The sequence below is a fragment of the Cnephaeus nilssonii genome (assembly GCF_951640355.1).
Source record: "Cnephaeus nilssonii genome assembly, chromosome: 3".
Classification (NCBI taxonomy): Eukaryota; Metazoa; Chordata; class Mammalia; order Chiroptera; family Vespertilionidae; genus Cnephaeus; species Cnephaeus nilssonii.
Genome location: NC_137074.1, coordinates 28,335,712 through 28,359,234, shown reverse-complemented (window position 1 = coordinate 28,359,234; position 23,523 = coordinate 28,335,712). Strand labels below are relative to the sequence as shown.

At 38.5% G+C, this 23,523-nt stretch overlaps 1 protein-coding gene across 1 annotated transcript in view; it reads left to right on the top strand.

Moving 5' to 3' along the window:
• WDR49 (WD repeat domain 49) overlaps positions 1-23,523 on the top strand; it is a gene marked incomplete at both ends in the record, with an annotated part of 136,072 nt that overhangs the window by 89,496 nt on the left and 23,053 nt on the right. The window contains 6 exons of the mRNA XM_079767267.1: positions 444-602; positions 3,735-3,922; positions 4,981-5,178; positions 8,679-8,860; positions 16,286-16,395; positions 18,550-18,696. Coding sequence (XP_079623393.1) covers positions 444-602; positions 3,735-3,922; positions 4,981-5,178; positions 8,679-8,860; positions 16,286-16,395; positions 18,550-18,696 — 984 coding nt within the window. The remainder of the gene's footprint in view (positions 1-443; positions 603-3,734; positions 3,923-4,980; positions 5,179-8,678; positions 8,861-16,285; positions 16,396-18,549; positions 18,697-23,523) is intronic.

The following is a 23,523-nucleotide window of genomic DNA, read 5'->3' as shown; positions in this document are numbered from 1 at the left end:
ATAAATAATATTGCTAAAATGATTATTTAAATATATTTAAATAGTTATTATGTCTCATCTTTATTGAATTATTTGCAAGATTAATATTCATGATTAGTAAGCTGAAAATGCTATGATAATAGAATCGCATTTATCTTGAATATATCAAGATCTCTAAGATGTGACTACAAAATAAGGTACTTGTGAATTCATATCAAGGGAAAACTCTGTAAGTGTGTATGGAATATGCAAACACAAAGGCAATCAAACAATCCTTCAAGTTGGGGTTGAGAAAGTGAATAGCAGAAGGCTGGATGGATATTGAGTGGAAACCTATTCTGAGACTTGATGGGGCCATCTGAGACTGGGATGAAGTGGGCCTGTTGTTGTTCATAAGCATTTGTTTGAAAAGCAGATGTTTCTGTTCACTAAGACACCTGGCTTTGTCTCTATCACAAATATAGAGCCTCATAAGCTCCTCCGTGCTGGGAGGAGCTGCTCCAGCCGGCCCACAGCAGAGCAGGCTACCCTGAGAGCCAGCTCCTATGAGACTGGCACTGAGTGCGATAATGCTGTGATGAGGCTTTGCTTCCTTGAAGCAAGAAAAAACATTGCAGCGACAGGTAAGCTGTATACTTATATTTTGACTGCGGAGTGCTTTGATCTATTGTAAAATGTTGGGAAAGGGTGCAATAAAGAGAATTCAATCTAATTGTATCTAAGCATTGTAGAGAGTTCGACTGTGTCTAGCTGACAGTACTGGGCCATGGGAGGCCTTGACCGCAAATGAGGTTATGGTTCAGGAGGATGGGTCCAAGAATAGGAACCAGACCGGACGCCATCAGCAATATATACAGTACTGTGTACGCCTGAATAGAGTGAGAAAAACTCTGGCAAGCTACTTAATATGGGCAACAGTCAGAATTGGTGTTCCAGCCATGGCATAAAGAGGTTTGGTGGGACAGAGGGCACAGTAAGAAATACGCAATATCAGATGATATATCACAGAATTGTACACTTTACACCTATACAATTTTATTAACCAATGCCAGCCCTATAAATTTAATTCCAAAAAATTAAAAAGAAGAAAAATGCTCCAAATATATGAGGTGAGCTTAGGTCTACATGCAGCAGAACGCGGGAGTCCGAGGCTGACAGCTCTGGCACCTGGTTCAGATGGGCTGGGAGCAAATAGTGAGAAACTTGGAGATTGGAGGCAATAGCAAAATTTAAAATAACCGCCTACCTTTTTGTCTTAATAATTTGGAGAGGAACTTACACTTTGGGTATCTTTACCAGCTGTGCATCAGAGTCCTGGTTAGAGCTTCTGCTGAGAGGTATGCGAACACGGGTGCTGCCACATGATTTACTGTAGTTATTTAATAGAATACAGATGAAATAAACATTTTCTTAATTTCTCCTCTGTCTTCAATGGCTATGTTATTTTAGTGTTGATTCAGCCTGTGTTTACCCAAAATAAAAATATCCCTTTGAGAATAATGCATATTTTTTACTTTTTATCTAATATATATATATATATATATATATATATATATATATATATATATGTTAAAAGTGCTTTTTCTTAACATTAGGAATCTAGACATATATGTGTTATATGTTTAAAACAACATATCTGAACCATGTTTTCTTTTTAAAAATATATACATATATTTTTATTTATTTCAGAGAGGAAGGGAGAGGGAGAGGGAAATACAAACATCCATGATGAGAGGATCATTGATAGGCTGCCTCCTGCACACCTCATACTGGGCCCACAATCAAACCATGACCTCTGGTTCATAGGTTGACTCTCAACCATTGAGCCACACTGCCTGGGCTGCATTATGTTTTCTATATTGGTTTGTCCATATTCAATTTATAAGTAGAAAATCTGCATGATTTTCATATAAAATTTTTCAACATTAAAACTGACAGTTATAATCCTATAAAGCTTTAGAAGCACCGTGGAATATTTAGAGTAGACTTTGAAACATATTCTAAAACTTCCTATTTTCTGGAACTCACTTATACTCACAATATGAACTATTATCCTGAAATTGCTCCCCAGACTAATTCTTCTTAATGTTATCAGTGTTCCTAAATTGTTTCCACTGAAGCAGCTACATGCTATTATTTCTACTTTAAACAGATATGATTGTTAATCGGCAGTACATTTGTGAAGCAAATTGAAAGTCATCTACAGATTTATCAAATAATAATAGGAACTTTGCTACAGAATAATTTAGATAAAGCGCTTCTACAAAGCATATATACAAATGGAAAATGAAAGGTTAGTTCTAGGCCTATGAACCAAAAAAGTGTCTCATAAGAGCTTATAATAAATTATTGATTAAAAATGTAAAAATAAGCTCATAAATAGGATTCTAAGCTGTGAATGCCACAACCTTTTGCAGCAAGGATTCAGAATCTGGAAAAGGGGCTGCACACAAATGAATATGCTAGACAAGAAATATAAATTTAGAAGACATGGGGGAGCCAGAAGGCATGGGGGAGCCAGGCGGAGACTTTACTCTTTAGTGGAGAGGTTCTCTGAAACCCCGGACCCATGAGCTTTTATTTATTTATTTATTTAAAATATATTTCATTGATTTTTTTACAGAGAGGAAGGGAGAGGGATAGAGAGTTAGAAACATCGATGAGAGAGAAACATCGATCAGCTGCCTCCTGCACACTCCCTACTGGGGATGTGCCCGCAACCAAGGTACATGCCCTTGACCGGAATCAAACCCGGGACCCTTGCGTCCACAGGCCGACGCTCTATCCACTGAGCCAAACCGGTCAGGGCCCATGAGCTTTTATTTACTAGAATGCACATTTGCCCTTTAGCAAAGCAAACAGGCATATCAATGGTCAAGTTTGGTAAACAATAAAAGGATTATCAGGTTAGGCAGTGGTCAGCAAACTCATTAGTCAACAGAGCCAAATATCAACAGTTCAACGATTGAAATTTCTTTTGAGAGCCAAATTTTTTAAACTTAAACTTCTTCTAACGCCACTTCTTCAAAATAGACTCGCCCAGGCTGTGGTATTTTGTGGAAGAGCCACACTCAAAGGGCCAAAGAGCTGCATGTGGCTCTCGAGCTGCAGTTTGCTGACCACTTTGTTAGGGGATTGCCTTCAGCCATTCAGCCAAAAGCAGGGCAATATTATGCTGATTTTCACCCTTGCTGAATATCAAAGTCCATTAGCCTTCCAGTGGACTTCTTGCATAATTATGCTAACTGCTTGTCAGTCTTAGCCTCCAGCATAAGCATGCTACTATACAGAGAAATCAATGATTATGCTGCTATTGCTACATTTTGCAGCCAGATCTATGCATAAGGAGCTTTACTTCTTTGGTATTTGTGTCCAATACATTATGAAAAAAGTTGGGTTTTATGTAATCAAATTATCATCAAATTGCAATTAATGTCTTATAAGTTTATTTGAAGGAATAAATTAATTCTGTCTAAATTTAAAAAACCCAAATAATATCAAAATAATGAATGAAGGAAAGGGAACTAAATTCAATGGAACATCTTATATATCCTATCTCATTTAATATTCAACATAACCCAGTGAAGTTATCATAGGGTTATCTCAAGTGTATATTTGAGAGAATTAAAGTGCTGGGAATTGATCTCAGGGCTACCCACCTCTACAATGCCAAGCTTTCACAGGGGAGCCACTGAAGTTGTTTCTGTAATCATTGTAGTCACAGCTTCCTAACTAGGTGATTCTTTTCCTGTCAGGAGGTGCTAACTTGGTGTCATGTGGAGGATCTGGGTATGTCAGACTCTGGGACACATTTAAGAAACAACTTCTGGCTGAATTTTTGGCTCATAGTGGAGTTGGATCTATTATTATGGCTACTGATAAACTGAATCGATACCTCGCCACAGGAGATCTTGATGGATGTTTAAAAATCTGGAATATAGAGGTGATTTGAAAACAGTCTACATCCACTTTATTATTTTTGACTGCTTTTTGTTGCAGATAACTAGGAATCCAGTCTTGTCTGTTTCCTAGATAAAAGAAGAAATATTCATTCTGAGTATTTTATTTATTTTTACAGCAATTATTTTTAATTTAAAAGAAATTTTAAATAACTGTTGACAATCAATATTATAGTAGTTTTAGATGTATAACATAGTGGTTAGACTATTTATATAACTTACAAGGTGATCCCCCGACAGTCTGAGTATTTTAACCCTTTGTACTCGCTTGCTTTTTTCTCGATTCCTTTATTCTAATGCTAACCGTGTCGAGTCACACTCGACATCCGAGTGCAAAAGGTTAAAGGAAACATTTACATGTATTGAGTAGAGACTTCTTTTATTTTTTTATTTTTTATTTTTTCAGAGACTTCTTTTAAATAATTTATAGAGAAAAACAGATTTTCCTTAGTATTAAAAATCTTCTCTTAACATATACTCAAGTCAATCACCCAATTTAGAAATGCAATATTGTCAGTAAGGTACTGCAGCATCATTAGAGCATAGATAATTTGGATATACCTTCTTCGAAACAAGACTTTAAACATAATTTAAAAGGAGTACTGGTCCTTCACCTAACATTATTGTCATCCTGAATTAATGTGGGATTTTTGTGTCACCGATTACCTCATCAATTTTCTAATAATATTATAAAGTTGTATAATATGTGACTACCTATATGTGATAAAGTTCCCCTGTTATCAAATAACTGACTTTACTTTTCAGTGTGTTTTTTTTTTTCATCTTTCCTCCCTCCCCTCCTTCCTTTCTTTCAATTTTTCAAGTTAGTTAGATCAGGTAGAAACCTTTTTTTGAATGTTAGTGTCATTTTTCTAACCTCTGTTATCATGAACTATTCTTTTGCATTTGGATCACAGATTATTGTTCCCAAATGGACCTACTTTTCATTTCTGTATCAGACTTTTTAAAAAAAGAAGTATTATGTCACTGTGATCATTTCATATTTGGACTCTTTAAAATGCTGGCATTTCTTTTCATTCAGGAGTACTGTCTCAATTCTAGTAAGAGCAAAACCACACAGGCCCCAACTCTGATAAGATCGTTCCAACCGCACGAAGACCAGATAAGTTCCTTAGAGATGTGCGAGCCGGGTGGCAGTTCGCTGATTATCTCGTGCTCCGCAGACTGCAGCGTTTGTGTGACGGATGTCTGCGGCGCACCTGTCTATATCTTCGGTCAGGTAGAAATATTGCTTGTTTATTATTCTAGTATTTACTTGACATTTAGTATGAACTTGGGCTGATTTCCATTTGAATTTCATCAGCTGTTGATGTTCATTAGTCACGAAAGAACTGACTTCCATTCTGGAGCTGTAGCTCTAGGCATCTCTCGTCCTATTTACCATTAACCATGGCAGTTCCATCCAGTGGCGGACAGGACACCAGAGACAGGGAAAGATGGTCTGTGCAGCTAAACGTGTTCCGGGATTTTTGAGAAAAAAATTCTCCTCTAAAATAAGTGGATTATTTCAATTTCAAAATTGAGTAAAAATACAATGTGGAGAATATTAGCGTGTTATATGAAACAGATGACTCTAACTATCAAGTAATAATCACGGTAATCAAATAGAACATTTTAGAAAAAACAAACCTTGCTCTTCATCATCTGGTTTACTCTTGTGAAAATAATAATAGCTAACATTTGTTGAGTTTTGCCTGTGTTCCCGGGGCACTGTTCTAAGGTCTCTATATGAATAATCTAGTGTAATCTTCACAATTGCCCATCCATTATGGAAGAACTTCGATTAGTACTGTTTTACAGGTGAGGAAACAGAGGTACAGAGCTCACAGAAGCTAATACATGGTAGAGTTTTGCTTTTAACTCAAGCTGGCGTATGTCAGAGTTCAGGCTTTTAACCCCGTGCTCCCATGAAAGTAAGTTCTCATTTGTAGAGGGAAAAATACCAAAGTGGGGGAATGGACGAAAGGAACCATTCATCTTCTCCCATTTCGGTTCTTTATTCAGTTTGTTTTTATGGGACCTCTGCTCCTGTTCCCTTTGTGCTCTTGGGAACAAAATCTGGGTTTGATCTGTTTCAACCAGTACTGTTTGAACATGGTGGTGTGAGGTTACAGAGACACTTTGATTTCTGTCTGGCTGGTTGGCTTGGTTCCATTCAGCCACCTCGGGTGCCATTCTCATGCCGTGAGAGTACAAAGCGGTTCTCTTCGTGTTGGAAGACAAAGGCTGTTGTTGCTCTATGTGTGAAGTCAGTTTGATGATGTCAACCTGTGTGGAAAGAATTCTGTACAGCCCTTCAGGACGTGAAGGGTGAGGGTAAGTCAGAAAATAATCTGGGGAGGTGGACCCACGGTTGGCCGGGTACCCTGGGAGTCTCAGTGTAACGCTCAAGAGCTGCATCGTCTCTTCTGCTCTGCAAATGAGGCATGTGCTGGACTTTCTCAGATAGAACAGCATCTGAGTGGGAATCAAACGAGTGTGCGTAGGTGTGTAGTGAGTGAGACAGAGTGGGGCACGCTGGCATTCTGAACACACAAAGAGGTGGGAAGCTGTTTTGGGCAGTTGAGAAGTTAATGCAATGCCAACATTGCTGTACAGACAGGCCCCATGGGTTCACATGAGATGAGGTGAGGTTAGAATGACAGGTAATCAAGCATCATCAAGCAGGTGACATCTGGAATATAAGTCTCCCAGATGGGGTTGAAGCAAAAATAACACTGTTCTACGTATGTGTGGGTGCCATAAGAACTGTGCCCATCAAACAAAGTCTGTACTAAATTTTATTTTAATTAAGAAGTATGTGCTAGTAAACTGTTCATTTTTATGCCTTGATATTTTTTCCTTAGTTGTTTTGTAAAGTCTTTTGTATTTTGAAGGACATCAGCCCCCCAAATCTGCATGAATTTTTTTTTCCTGCTGTTGAAGACAGAAAAAGAGTCACCAGAGTTGGGGTAGTTTTACAAAGTAAAGTCTGGCAAAGCAGGGACAGCTGTGCTTCCTAGTCCCTTCTGCTTGAGCTGTTAAAGTTGTTTTTAAGACCTTTTTAAAAAAATAAAACTGTCTTGAATAAGGGTGCTGCTTGTCCCAAGGGATACAGGCGACTAATGCAGGAAAGGGGAAGGGAGAGAGGAAGGATGGAAACAGAAAAATAGCAGATACTGGAGAATAGTAACAGTGAATGTCCTTCTCCGAGTGTGTAAAAAAGAGACACCCTTTTACAGTAAGATATGGGAGGCAGACGGAATTATGTAGATAAGGAGAGCCATTTGGTAAATATAACTAGGATCAGAACAATTTTTGCTGCACAAACTTGCTTTGTAAAGCATAGTGCCTTTTTGCCCTACATTTGAATGACACATTTGTCTTTTAGTTGAATTAATTCTGGGTTAGCAGTTATAAAACAGGAGGAAAGCATTAATATATTTTAATTTCCCATGTTAAAACTTAATTTTCAAATCACATACAGTCTGATTAAAGTGTTTAAAATTTAATGCAATGTGATCCTACATATTTCATGAAAGAAGTGTTTTTAATCACCGTGAATCACTTTTACAACATAGTTATTGATCGGAAATTGCTTTTCAAGTTAGATTTGTAAAAGTAAGTGGTTTTGTATGTCTATTTATAGAGTTGGAGAAATGGGAGAGGAGATGATTTAACCACAGAGATACATTTATCCCAGGAAACTGTCAGGTGATTGTGGTATAAAAAGAAATTAGACACTGTGTGCAGTTCTTCAGGGCCTCTCCTTAGGCACCCACCACAGTTGGATTGTGCGGAGTTCTTTTATTGGTACCTCTCCTCCTCCTGATCTGGGGGCCAGTGACTTTGTTTCTATTCACCCAGTGTTTAACATTTGATTTAGTTGCCCTCATTTAAAAATGAAAACATTTCCTATAAGATCCAGATTTCTTGCTTCTCTTGAAAAAGAACATGTCATTCCCTGAGAGTACCTGTAGAATGAATTCTCTCTAACTCTGTAAGGCCGAGTCTCATTTGCCGCTGATCATCTTAGGTGAGCCTTGGTTCATACTTTGACATTATCTTTCTGGCCTCTGTAAGCATTTCACTTTGTATGCCCTTTTGGCAAGGTTATCGGTTTGTAGGTCAGTCAGACATCCTGGGGGATGCCTGATGTTACCTTTCTATCACTCTGGCTATGTTCTCTGGTGCGTTCCTGTGTATACAATGTGAATTGATAGAAGACAAGGAAGTGGATCCTATATTTAAAATATAAAATAGATTGTCATTGGTATTGTCATTTGGGTATATGGATACATATTAAGAATTATAGCCAAGATCTGGAAAACTATTATATTACATATCTTTTCAGGGGGAGGGGGGTGCTCAATATTTTAAGAAATAAGATGAAAAGAAAGTAGTTGTATCAAAAATTAACTCTGACAATTCTTCAACGAAAGCTTTGTTTTTCTTTTTAGTAAATATACATCTTGCTATTTGGGATTTTAAAGCAAGAATGTCAATTTTTTGTAGTTCATTATTATCTTTTCAGGGAATTTCTGTTTCTATGACTCACTTTCTACCTTTATTAAAGTTACATGTATGTGTCTTATCCTCCCTTATAAGACTAAGTTTCTGGAGAACAGAAACCATGTCTTAGTCTTTTATTGTGTGTGTCCCCGGGACTTTAATTCATAGTGTAGCATATGAATATTCAACGAAGAAAATAATAAAATATAAATCTCTTTGTTTTTATAGGCAAAGCATTGGCGAATTGAAAGCTGTTTTTCTCTCCCTAAGAAGGATAATAATTTAATGGAAAGTGAGATTCAAGAAGAAAGCATAAGGGAAACTGCTTCACTTTCTAAGGAGGAATCATGTTTAGACCCAACAGAGCATTCTCTACTTGATAAAAAAGACAAAGATGAGTCAACATACAAGTAAGTAATTTTAAGTGTCAACTGGTGTCTAGAGAAGATCTAGGTAAGATTGGCCCAAACTCCTTGTGTACTCTGTGCAATGTCCAATGATGACCTTGAGATTTTTCTAAAATTGGGGGGATCGATAGGTTTGTGTGTGACAGGGGGAGAATGTATGTCCTCGGGGTTATATGTGGTTCTGATTTCTTGCCTTCATTGAATTCTTGATTTCTCTTCAGTGTCTTCCAGTCCTTTGCTTCTGCTCTATCAATAATTTACATGTGGAAACTTGCCTTTCCTAAAAAACAATATACGTGTGTGTGTGTGTGTGTGTGTGTGTGTGTATGCATATATGCATCTGTCTCAGAATGTATGTCAGATTTTAGTCCTGGTTTTGGTAACTTTCACAGACGTTTCTATGACAGAAGTTGAACGAGATCAGTTTTGATTATTAGGCATGAACTCCTTTGACTGCTTCTGGCCTTTCCTTTCATGCTCTCCAGCCTTTTCTTCTCTCTGCACCACTCTGCTAGATCCCACTGTTACATTCCTCGTCCTCTCTCATGCCAGGCAGCTTCAGGTATTTCTTTTGTTTCCTGTAGTCTTGCTAACTCACGCTCTCTTCATTTTACCTTTCACATTAAACAACGATTATTTTTTTTGAAAGGATGCTTTTATTCATTGTATTTTCTTTAATCTGAATGAACATTTTTTTACCATACGCATACAGGATTGTAGAAAAATTGCACACAAAGCACAGAGTTTCTACATACCCCACCTTACCCCACCCAGTGTCTTGCATTAATGTGGTCCATTTGTTACAATTGATGAATCAATATTGATCCTTTATTATTAATTAAGGTCCATAATTACATGAAGGGGGCACCGTTGTGGGTTCTTTGAGGACCCCACTCAGAGACCTCAGCATTGCACATTCACAAATCAGTGCATCTTTGGCCAGTCTCCGGTGGCTCTACCCCTCCCCGCCCCCGAGTTGGGGTGACCTTTGGAAATACACACCACGGTGTGTTTCTGTTACAGCATACCTGCTTTGGCAGGCCTTCCCTCTTGCACAACTCCTCTAGGGCTAACGTCTGCTTGGCCAATAGAAAGCTCACGCATCCTTGCCACACCAACTGCTCCCTGGTGGTCCCCTCTAACCTTACTCACCTGGGTAGCTCCAGCCGCAGCTTTTTGCCTGTAGACTTTGGCAGGCATTAATGAGCCTGTGTCCCTCTCATGCTTTCCACAGACAACACACATTAAACTCCTTGACTGACTGGGTGAATGCAGGCTAGAAGTGAAGGGGAAGCTTCCCCTCCACTCTCTCTGGAGTGGGCCTCAGCGAACACCAACGCCTCCTCTCCTCTCTGATGTTATTGCCCATTTGGCCTGTTTATATCCTAGAAAGGTGGTTGGCCTGGGTTTCACCAGGTTGGTTTGGGAGCTGCTTCAGGAATATGGGGACAGGTTTTACTTCTTAACTAGTTATTTTGCTTTCAGACCTTTTGGACTTCTGCTGACAGGGAAATAGAAGGGGAAACAAAGCCCCTTTAAAACTTTCTGTTGCACTGAATTACATTCTGGTATTTGTTCTTCTATTTCCTTGAATTATGGCATGCTGAAATGTCAAGTGGCATTTTACTTTCAAGCAGAATGATCTTTTCAATTGAGAAATATAGCTTGACCAATCCTGTACACTAATAGAATCCTGGAAATGGAAAGACTTTCAATATGACAAAATGTCTCCACCCAGCTATCCAACACAATGTTATAGATCAGGAAATAAAGTTATCCAGGATCACACAGATAGATCATTGTTTCTCTTCCTGTCACACCCCTAAAAGAATAAAGGCAATTGCTATAGATTCCTGTTTAAGAGTACTTCAGCCAATATATTAATTTTCCCTTTCTTGTGACAAACTGTTATTATTTTTTTTAAATCAGTCTTTCCCTAGAATTATAAAATAGCAATTTGAACTATTAACTTCTTTCTTGACTTCTATCTTATCTTGTTACATTTGCTATTGTTGCATGACACTTTGTGTTATGAAAATTAGTGCTGATACATAGGTTTCTAAATTCACAGATTTCTCTTAAACCTAGAGCTTTGTATTCTTCCAGATTAGATACGTGCACAGCAGAGTGATTTTCTCATTTTGGTTGTAAGTTTCTGTAGGCCTTGGGAGAAATTTCCAGCAGTAAGAAGCAAAGTTATCTCTATTGTACTATATCTTGTCAAATAACAATGCACCAAAAAATACCTGTGATCTTTAAAATTTATGCCTTTAACTAATTTGGATGACTGGATTGAAATGATTTTAAGACTTTGCAGTAATGAGATAGTATAGAATAATGTCATTTAAGAATTATTAAACAGATTGAGAGAAAAAGGTAAAAAATGTATCCTCAGAAGTAACTGTCAGGTATATCCCTTACCTCTCGCAGGAGGTTTGTGTGGAAAACATACAGGTGCAATGTCATTGTCAGCTGTAAAATGTTTTTCATGGCCTCTGTCCAATATTGAAGAGATTACAGATTATTTTCTCCCTAAGATTATTCTAAAGAATCTGCTGTTTTCTAATCAGATTAAATCCAAGGAGAGAATCACACCAGTTCTTGTCCATATGCAAAAATACAAAAAAAATATGTAAAGAAATTTAAAGAGATGAAGGGGGTGGGGAGCACTTTCTGTATATGTATATGCAGGCAGGGGCATGTTTAATGGAGGAGTTAAACAGTAAGAAAGATGGAGAAGCAAAAAGAAAAATCCAATAAAAAATGGGAGAAGCAGGCAAAATGAAGAAAACAATTTAAAAATTTAAAACTGTGTTCTCATTTTAACACCTAAGATTTTTTCTGCAGGATAAAAACCTTGGCATAGGTTTTCTTCTGGTTTATACATGCATACCAGTTTCCCATAGTGCTGAAGGTATTTTATAATATTATGTCTGAGAAGTAGGTAGGTGTTTAAATGTCATTTTCCACTTAGCCCTGGGGAAATAAAGATGAATACAGAATTTCAGAGAATAAGGAAGTCCTAATGCTAAGTTAACAATTGATGCAGAGAAATAGATTTTGCCCTTCCTTACGTTCTACAAAAATTACCATTAGAAAATGAAAAAAAGAGGAAGAAATAAATTAAAGTATAAAATAGGCAGCAAAAACTACAGTGGACATGGATTTTTCTTAATTTATGGCAATATTTGGTTTCTGAATTCACACAAAATTAATCGAGAAAAATGCACACAAAATAATTTAGAAAATATAACCTTAGGATATTTTTAATACAAAAGTAATACATGTTCATTAGGGAAAATTTGCAAGTACAAATAAGCAAGAAGAAAAAGGTAAAGAAAAATCACCTGTAGCAAAGCTATTGCTAACACTTAGGAATTTCACTCTCCTGGCTTGTTCTGGGCATACTTATGCTAATAAATAAATGTGCAGTGTATAAAAATGATGATTTAGTATACATAATTTATAACCTGTTTTATCTTTCAAAAATATACAGCAAGTTTACTTCTGTATTTTTAATATGAGTGTCCACAGACACCAACATTCATTAATGAGTCCCTAGAAATGTACCATGTGGCCTTTTAACCATTCTTTTCAAACATGTAGACTGTTTACACATTTTAACTGGGGAAACATTTCTTTAAATACCTTCATATGCAATTGTTAGAGCAATGAGCTGAATTCAACATTAGAACAAATTCTTTGAGGTGGAGTTGCTGAGTGAAAAGTTTTAAAGGCCCTTGGGTCATCTTGCTAAAATGCTGCCCCTACACATGGGCTCTCTCTCCAGCGTATATGAGAATGGCTGCCTTCTGAACCAACACTGAATGCTGTCATCGTCTTAAAACTGTTGCCATGATCTTTCATTATTGTTTTAAATTGCATATTTTAATTGTTTGTAGAAGTGAACATTTCTTTCACACGCATATTAACCTTCAATAATTCAATAGCGAAGTTGAGATAGTAGAAGTCTATGAAACTAACTCCTGAGACAGCCTTGAGAGAAGCATATCCCCGGCCTCCTCTTGAATAATTGCTATGGATGTTCATAATAATTATATGAATAATCATCATCTCACGGTCGCCATCTCTGTTGCTGAACTAGAGGCCCAATGCACGAAATTCATGCAAGGGGCTCAGCCCTCGCAGCGGCTTACCTTGGACCTCAAAGCCAGGGCTTCATCCAGAAGGTTGTCCGGAAGGACATCTAGAAGCACGTCCAGTCTAATGAGCATATTATGCTTTTATTATTATAGAATGGCTCTGATGCTAAAGTCAAATCTTCCCGTTTGTAGAGGTCTCTTTCATTGATCTCCATTCTTATATTAGAACAATGAAGAGTGAGTCTTTTCTGCATGCTTTTATCTATAAATTTTCCTCTGGCTATCATTATAAAAGTTGCTTATGGAGATAGGGTTAATTATAAGAAGCCAGGATTTAAAAACCAGATAGGAAACGAAACAGAAATTTCCATTTATTTCTCAGTAAGTTTATATAGGCAGAAGGCATAATTAAAATTAATGGTTTTGAGACATGTGAAAAAATTATGATGTTCTAAATTCTATAGTATGGTGATGAGTGAACTGATATTTAATATTCTTTATATGCTATTGATTACTTAATTATTCTGCCAGTAGATCTTATGTAAGAAATTAAATTGGAAAGTTTATGGCCAACTATAAGGGGAACAAATACACAAAGTAATAAAATCTCATTTTAAATCAGGTCTTAGGTGACATAAAACACTTGGAGGACTGACAGTCTCCTTTCACCAACAATCTGTGGTACACACATTCATGACAAATGAAAGCAAATGAAAGTCTACTCAACTTTTGAAATTTAAGTCTTAAAAATACGTGTACAGCAAATTATTATTTCTGTAAATGCTGTACGTCCTTATTTTTTGTCTCATCATTCTGCTGGTTCCTAGGAGTCTTAGAACTGGCTGTAGGGAGTATTTGAATTCTCTGCTTTGAGTAGAAAGAATTGTCTTATTTTCACTTAATGTGATAGTAGCCAACACTTATTAAGCTCTTAGAATAATCCAGGTACTGTTCTAAGGTCTTTATGTGTTAGCTCATTTAATTGTCACTGTAATCCTTAGAGAAAGCTACAATTATGATCCCTGGTTCACGACTAGGGAAGCAAGGCACACAGAGGTTAAATGATTTGTCCAGTGTCAACCAGCCAGCAAGAGGTGAAACAGGGATCCTACAACAGGCATTCTGGCTCCAGAATCAGCATTCTGTGCCGCTACTCCATACTGTATGTCCAAAAAGCATCCTGTTGAAAAGTTAGTGGTTTCTTAGTCAAGTGATCAAATATTTTTCTAAGTACCTGCTATGTATAAGGCACCACTCTAGGCATAGTAGGGCACTGGGAAATTTGCCACACATCATTCTTCCCTTTACATCCAAGACCTAGGGATGGCTGGTCATTTAGAGCTTTTCCTTCTCATAGAATTGATGACCAGACTACCAGAGCCCATAGTAGGCCCACTTTCTTGCACCACCATGTAAGACATGTTTGCAAAAGTTTTAATCTCAAAACTCTTTATTTCAGTCTTTTGCTTTTTTGTCTTCACCCATTAGGAATACTGGACTTTTAGGAATATTAACCTATTTCTAGTTCCCTGTACATTTTCACAGTAACCATTCTCCCAAATGTCAGATGTCTTTGGAAAAGAAGCATTAGGCTGGCCTCTGAATATGAAGTTAAATCTTTGGTCTGGTTGTTCACAGAATAGCTCTTTGCTTTGTCAATACAGCTCCATTTCCTAGGCTGTCATCTAAGTAGTGAAATTTGTTTCAGTTTCCAGGAGATTCGCTCATACCCTCTGCCCACTTCTCTCCCTCTGTGACTTAAACTCTTTAGTAGAGATAGTCAAAGTCTTTTGTTTTATACAAAAGATGTTTGATTTGAATACCACTGGGTGGGAAAGCAAGTGGTCTAAAAACAGGAAACAGTTCAGGATGTTTGGGGGGAAAATCAAGGCCTATTATTAACTAGTCCAAAGATAGACATCACTACTTCTAGGCCTTCCTCAGTCTTTTGTACCTCAATTTATTTCAATAATACTTTTCAGAAAAAAAAAAATTCTCAACTTAATAACTATAAGGCCTAACGGCATCCAACTCTGTCCTTCTTGTATCCACCACCAACTTCTCATTGTTACAGATTCTCCTACCATCTTAAAATGACTCTAACGTACCGTCTTTCATGTCTTCAAAGCCCAGATAGTGGCTAAACGATACGTCCCTCTTTATAGGAGATCCATGTTGTGAGGGAGGCCATTCCAGTGTGATCTGGGGAAAAACTGCCACCTGACCTCTGTCTTTTGGGAGGCAAAGATTTCCTAAAGAAAAGGAAAATCTATAATTCCAAAAAATTCATGTAGATACTATCCCAATCAAGGCAGTAGAGTTCTCCTCCTCATCCTCCTTTAAGTGTGGGCTGTACTTAGAAATTTGCTTCCAGAGAGAAGTGTATACTAAGGAAGGGAAACTATAACTTTTAAAATCCAGTGCAGAAACTTGGCCAACACAACCTTGGCCAGGTGAGGAGGTTAACATCCACAGCAGTGAGTCAGGTTGACAGCGTGTCCCTTTGATAACATGTGGTGAGAAAATGAATTCATCTCTGTTGACTTCCTCCCAACAACCCATAATTCCCATCTAACCATAAGAAAAACATCAGGCAAATACAAATTAAGGGACATTCTACAAAAAAGTCTGACAAGTATTCATTGAAACTTCCAAAGACATGAAAAACAAGGAAAGTCTGATAAACTGCCATAGTCCAGAATAAGCTAAGGAGTCAGACTTTTGGCAATGAAATGTGTAGCCATTCAGGTTGAGGTTATGAATATGTTTGAGATCATTTCTCATTTTCTGACTGGAATTATATACAACTATATAATGATTTCACTCTATGTTTTATTGATAAAACTATTTTCATTGGATTCAAGCTAACCTAAAATTTTCTTATAGATTCATATGAAAATCCTCAAAAATGCTGAATTTTTCTGAATTTTGTATATCATAAGTGAAGATGCAGCCTGACATCAGATAAAAAGAGTTTTTGGCACATCTCACTGATTACCCCATATAATTGGCACATTGTGTGTGTTTCTATAAAATTTTCTTCTGCATAAATTTTTCTCTGACCTACCACTTGTTATGAGTACAGGAGCTTTTCTTTAGCCTCTCAGCCTCTCTAGCTCTTACCATTTTATATTACCACATGGCCAGCAGGCATTTTATTCAAAGATTTGGCTTGTTTGGAATAAACAAATGTCACTATTTAGGTCCACAGGATAGAGGGGATTTTTTTTTTTTTTTGGTCAAAGTAACAGATGTGTTTATAGCCAAAGAGTGTCTGTTCATCCTTTGTGGTTAATTTTATTTCACATGAATTATTCTCTTCCAGTGTCGGATCATCAGAAGTCATAAATTTAGCTATAAAATATAAGGAAAGAAATATATATAAGAAAAAAACACATAACCTTTACAGCAGTGAAGTTATACAAAAATCATCTAGTAAGTAATTACTACTGATATATATTTATAGTGTTATTATTTTACTGATTGATATGAATAACAAATAGCTACTGTGTGTGCCAGGAATATTGGTGTTCCTTAATGAACTTGAAAAGAAGGTCCTGAGACCCCCACCTAACAAAGGAGGAAAGTGAGGCTCAGAGACATTAAATGACTTGTCCAAGGCTGCACAACATACAAGCAGCAGACATGTAAGATCTAAGCCAGAAAACACATGTAACCTGCCCACTATAGTTTCCAAATAGCGCTGACACAGAATGTTAATTCTTTCCCCCAAGTGTTTAGAGATGAAAATGATTAAAAACAAATTTTGCTCTTATGAAGCCCATAGCCACCCAGAATGATGCATTCATTTAGTTATTGGCTGACTAGAAAAATAATGATGAAAAAGTCATTGAAACAAAGGAATCATCATTATACTTAAGTGTATTATTTAACAGTATGATGATTGCCAGAGGGAAGAGGGGTTGCGGGGGGGGGGGGTAGAAGAAGGTAAAGGGGGGAATAAATGGTGATGGAAGGAGACTTGACTTGGAGTGATAAACACACAGTACAATGTTCAGATGACGCATTGTACAATTGTATACCTGAAACCTATATAATTTTATTAACCATTCTCATCCCAATAAATTCAATTTAAAAAAAAAGGAGCATAGGGAGAATCAGTCCTGAGGCTCCATCCTATAATGAGACTATTTCACATACTATGAATCTTTTTTCAACTATGTCCACGGGGAAGCTGCACTTTCAGAGAGCGGATATTTTAATTTTAGAATTTAGATTGAAATTTTGCTGTCAAAAAGTACATCCTTATTTGTTAATATTCAATGCACATTTATAAATTGATCTACTACATAGGATTTTTGTCAGGATTACAAGAGATATTACATGTAAAGCACTTAGAATAGTGCCTGGCATATTATAGAAACTCAATGCAATTTTATTAGTATCTTTCACTCCAAAGATTGTGCTCCAAGGTATAATAATAATAATGACATTATTACTATAATGTTATTATTATTATACCTTGGAGCACAATCTTTGGAGTGAAAGATACTTGAGCTTAAGTCCAAGGTCTAAGTTTACCAGCTGTGTAACTTTGGGCAAGTTATTAAAACATCTTAAGCCCCACCTCCATTTCCTTATCTACTTCCTATTTATTATGTCAGCAGGGCATAATGGCATTTTACAGGTTGTGGAGATTTCTCCTTTGGTTTGACATAACACACTGCTTCTCAAACTTTGTTCTCTAGCCTAATGGCATCAACACCACCTGGGACTTAGAAATGTAAGTTCCCACCCCACCCTACTAAATCAGAAACAAAGTGGTGTATAATAGTTAGTTTATGCTTTAATAAGTCCTCCAAGTGATTCTGAAGCCTGGCAAAGTTTGAGAACCACTGACTGCACAGGACCTGTCCCAGAGCAGGTGCTGAATCTGTATTAGTTTACTTTTCCTAGATCCTGAGCCATCACAATGACCAAAGCGCAGTTCCCATCTTCACAGAGCTAACAATCAAACATAAAATCACATCCTGAATTACGGTTTGCAGGCTTCCAATCTATTGTCCGTTTATCCTAGGAAGTAAAGAGAAAACGTTTTCATTATCCAAGACTATGCTTTCAAGGGTGTGTGATCAAAAGAGCTTTCTTTCCCACCATCTCATTACATGCATCATAAATACAATAACACAGCTCTGGTTTACATGTTAGCGAAATGAGAAAGTACCTGCAAATTCAAACATTCAGAGATGTTGTTAAACGAAATGCGTAAAAAGTAGATTTCCTGTCACAAGGGCTACAATTTTCTTATAGATAAAAGAGAAACTAGAGCTTTTCCAAAACTGCAGAATGTTAATTTTCAAGGTAAAGTAGTAAAAGAGCACAAAATAAAAAATAAATGAATGGGGAGCTTTGGGTTGCTTTTGGTCCCTTTGCTTGAAAGGACCATGGATTTATTGTGAACAGCTATGCTTATAGGGTTTGCTGATGACTGCAGCTGAACCAGCTGAGTACCAGGAAGGTTAAATTAAAAAAAAAAAAAGTTAACTTGGAAATGTGCTGCCTCTTTCCGAGGAATTAATGATATTGGACTTTTATTTCTATCTTCCCCCAACACTTGCTGTGGTGAAGGCGTTTTTAGGTCATTAAGTATCGGAGTCCTGAAAGAGCTACCAGAAGTGAATAAACCGGCTTTTCTTCTAGACCCTGAGAAATACTTTAGGGAAGAGCCAGAGGAGGAGTGTCCCCAAATTCCAGAGCCCCCATCACTCTCTGAGAGTAAGTTCACAGCCATTGTCCACTTCCCCATCTCTCCCTATGAAACTCAGTCAATTAGAAGAGTAAAGTAGAAATGAAAGCCGCACGTGTTTGCCTGCTGGGCTGCAGTGAAATGAGGTGTGGTTTGACTGGTAAGATTTATAGCTCAGCTGCTGATCTGTGCTCTCAGAAGGGACAGCCAACACGCTGGGATACATTAAAAGAATATTTTTATTTTGTCACTTTTCTCAAGTCAGAATGCCATGAAGATGTATTATGAGTTGCTATGGATGGGAAACCTTCCCTCCACATAATCTTAATTTTCAAAACATACCCGAGAAAGAGACATCATAAGGCTGCCTTAGAGCAGAGTCTCTGCCCATCTGGTTTTGTTCCTTTCATGTAAAACACTACAAATAAAAGGCTATTTATTTTTTAAATGTATCTGTATTGTTGAAAGTATTACAGATGTCCCCCTTTTTCCCCATTGACCCCTTCTAGCCTGCCTCTACCCCCGACCCCAGGTCTTCCCCTCACTATTGTCTGTGCCCCTAGGTCAGTGGTCAGCAAACTCATTAGTCAACAGAGCCAAATATCAACAGTACAACGATTGAAATTTCTTTTGAGAGCCAAATTTTTTAAACTTAAACTTCTTCTAACACCACTTCTTCAAAATAGACTCACCCAGGCCGTGGTATTTTGTGGAAGAGCCACACTCAAGGGGCCAAAGAGCCACATGTGGCTCGCGAGCCACAGTTTGCCAACCACGGCCCTAGGTTATGCATATATGCATATAAATTCTTTGGTTAATCTCTTCCCACCCATCTTCCCTCTGAGATTCTGTAGTCTTGTCCCATGTTTCTATGTCTCTGGATCTATTTTGTTATCATCAGTTTATTTTGTTCTTTAGATTCCACATATGATCGAGACCTAGAGGGTATTATGCTAAGCGAAATAAGCCAGTCAGAGAAAGACAAGTATCACATGATCTCACTCATATGTCGAATTCAAAGAACAAATAGAGGCTACTTAAAATGTACTGTCTTAGCGACTTCCAGCTGCAGTGCTAGGCTAATATGATGAGTAGACAAGAAAGCTGAACTTAGGAAATACAAGGGAATGCTCACTCAAGATTTGGAAACAAGATGTGTAAAAGGATGCTGTTTTCCAGACTGTTATAGGCTTCTAAGACTTTGAAGAATAATATCTGTGCAAAAATGTTCCCTGTAAGGAGAGGCCCTGCAGGAGCGCAGATAGCACAACCTGATTCTCAGTGAGGCAGCCAGAAAGCATATGGACACCACAGGGAACTCATTTAAAACAATTAATGAAAAGTGCAAGTTTCAGCTTGTAACAATCAAAAGATCAGAACTACACTCCAACCCTCTTCTGAGATCTGTGGTTTCTAAACTTTTCCAATTCTCAGAGATGGAGATTCGGCATCCTCTTTAGGAAGTAATAACCCTGTGGGAGGGAGGCATTTCTTCATGTCCACCCTTGAGGAAGTTCAGGCCTCTTGTCTTTGCTTGGTTCCCTATGGAAAGGGAGAATAGCTGGTTGACATTTTTTTAAAAATATATTTTTTTATTGATTTCAGAGAGAAAGGGAGAGGGAGAGAGAGATAGAAATGTCAATGATGAGAGAGGATCATTGATAGGCTGCCTCCTACAAGTCCCACACTGGGGATGGAGCCCACAACCCGGGCATGTGCCCTGACTGGGAATCAAACCCTGACCTCCTGGTTCATAGGTCAAAGCTCAACCACTGAGCCAAGACAGCTGGGTCTTTTTTTATTTTTAATTCACTTGTAAGCAAGGTGCAGTTGTCATTCCTCATTGCCAGAGTTTTCAGTCTAATTATTATCACTTCCTTTGCCTTTTCTTAGAGTTTCTATTTCCTAAGTTAATAATCATGTATTTTCTCTCATGAGGATCATCCATGGCTTCTGCTCGTTTCTTTTAAAAACATGAATCCATAAACATTAGGGATCAAAATAATCTTTAGTGCAACTGACAGGGCTTTTAGGGTATCATCCCATTGTTCTTCCCCAGGGTGATTCATCTTTAAGAATAAATATGGGGAGTACTTATTTCATCCTCCTGAGTCACAGACAGAAGAGTATGGGGAACAGACAGTTAGAAAAGCTCCAGAGAGCTAAGACAAAGTGTACAACAGTTGAGACATAGAACACGCCCATGGGAGGAAACCAGGATGGAGCCGGGAGTCAGAACTGATGCAAGAGAAATGGGCGACACAGCATCCAGAAGCCGGAGAGCAGGAACTGAGAGAACTGGACAGTCAGTGCAGCAACACCTCTCCTCAGCCCTGGGAAAGCCTGTTTATGTGAGGAGCCTTGTATATTCTCCTTCATCCACAGATGAAGTCTCCTAATGGCAGGGAGAATGGGTGTGTGGAGAGGTGGAGTGGATAGCTGGATGGAAATACCTAAAATACCTAACAGACTCTAATACATTTTCAAAGAGATTTATTTTTTTCTGGATTTGTCAATTTAAAAATTTCTTGTGTTTTTGTTTTTTTAAATAATCTGCCTTTTATTTTTCCTGTGTTAAACTGACAATGAGGTTCATGGTAGCTCTCAATTAGAAATAAGTTATTTGGAGATGAGATTAGCAATGTCTTCTGTGTTTCAGGAGTGGCAGCTTTAGAATTAAAACAGAAATAGACATCATCTAGGTAACATTAGGGGGCATTTTCTTTTTAAAACCTTTATTGTTGAAAGTATTACATATGTCCCCTTTTTTCCTCCATTGACCCCTTCCAGCACGCCCCTGCCCCAGACCTTCACCACACTATTGTCTGTGTCCATGGGTTATGCGTATGTGCACACAAGTCCTATGGTTAAAAAGGTTCTTGTAATTTCCACACAGTTTTGAAAAGGTGTTTTTTTTTTCTTTTGCTTGTTAAATTTTCTTCAGCCTTTCTTTCTTTGCCTTTTCTGCAAGTGAAAATAGTTCATTTTTTTAAATCTAACATTTCATTTCACCAACTTGAGGTAGAGACAGAATGCATGATACGTGACACCACAGATGAGGTTCTGTCTAAGTACCATGGAAGAAGCCAGATTAACTGGCTGGGGCCTAGGAATGAATTCAGAGTGGAGGTAACATCTGAGCTGGGACTTAGAAAGAGTAGAAGTTCAAAGGGGGAAAGGGGAGGAAAGAAAGACAATATCAAGGAAATAATGTAAGTAGGGCAGAAGTCCAAATGACTACAACTTGACTGCAATGGCTGACTTCTGATGGTGGCATGTTAACTGAGTTTGACACTCAACAGCACAGTTGAGTCTGGAATGTGTTGGGTTTGAGGTACTGGTGTGCGATTTATCAATAAAGGTCTAGAGGATGGACGAAGATTATAACATGCTCTGTGTAATCTATATATACTGAGTGGCCAGATTATTATGATCTCTGAACACATAATTATCTGGCCACTCAGTGTATATCCTATATAAAAAAAGGCTAATATGCAAATTGTCCTCTTGACCAGGAGTTCGACCAGCAGGCAAGCTGGCCAACTGCCCATGTCTCCTCCCCCTGGCCAGGCTGGCCAGACCCCACCCATGCATGAATTCATGCACCGGGCCTCTAATATATACATAGTTTTCAACTAGTTGATACTGAAATAACGTTTGCTTATTTATGTATTTAACCTTTCCTAAGGTAGCTATTGAATGACTTCTTTGTGCTAGACCCTGTGCTGGATGTGGGAGACAGAGAGCTAACATGTAGAGGCCCAGCCTTCAAAAACCTTGAAGACTATTTGGAGAAATAGATAGATAAAAACAAATAATTATGTTTTGCAACAAGGGCTATGATAGAGATAAGCACCACATGGTAGAAATAGAAATCACATTGAGATTCATAGATGGTTTTTCTGAGAAATCAGATTATACCTGAGTTGGATATTAAACTTTAGGTATTACTCAGGTAAGAAAAAAGGGGGGAGGGGCTGCTATTTCTAGCAAAGGAGTAGCATATTCAGGTATGGGGTGGGATGAGTAACATAGTATGCTAAGGGTGCTGGCTACATGTAGTTCCAAATAGCTGGGTTCTAAAAGAGGCAGGTGAGAATTGAGGCAAGATAGATAATTGGGGCCCAGATCACAGAACACTTAGTTCACTGTTTGCTAAGGACCTTAACATTTATTTTACCAGAAATGAGGAACCTATTAAAATGTTTAAATCAAATATTCTGAATTATCCTGGTGCATGAAATTCGTGCACAGGGAGCAGGGGGTGGGGGGGTGAGAAGGGGGCTTCCTCAGCCCGGCCTGCACCTTCTCCAATCCAGTACCCCTCAGGGGATGTCCAACTGCCTCTCACAATCTGGGACAGCTGGCTCTTAACCACTTGCTTGCCTGCCTGATCACCCCTAACCCCTCTGCCTGTCTGCCTGATCGCCCATAACCACCTCTGCCTACCTGATCGGCCCTAATCACCTCTGCCTGCCTGCCTGATCACCCCTAACTGCTCCCCTGCTGGCCTGATTGCCCCTAACCACCTCTTCTTCGCCCCGCACCCGGGACCCGGGCTTCCCTCCCTCTGGCCGGCTACAGGCACCAGGATGTGGGCCAGCTTCGCCCAGGCCAGCCACAGCTGCAGGGAACCGTGGGCGGGCGGCTTTGCCCAGGCCTCAGCCGCAGGCGCCCGGGACCGCAGGTCAGGTGACTTGACCCTCTCCCAGGCCGCAGCCCCTGCTGCAGGTGCCCAGGACCATGGGGTGTGTGGCTTGTTCCTCTCCCGGGCTACAGCCTGGCTGGTCCCATTCCTCTCTTGCAATCTTCTTTGTGCCTGGCTGATCCCCATTACTCTCTCCCCAGTGTTGAGT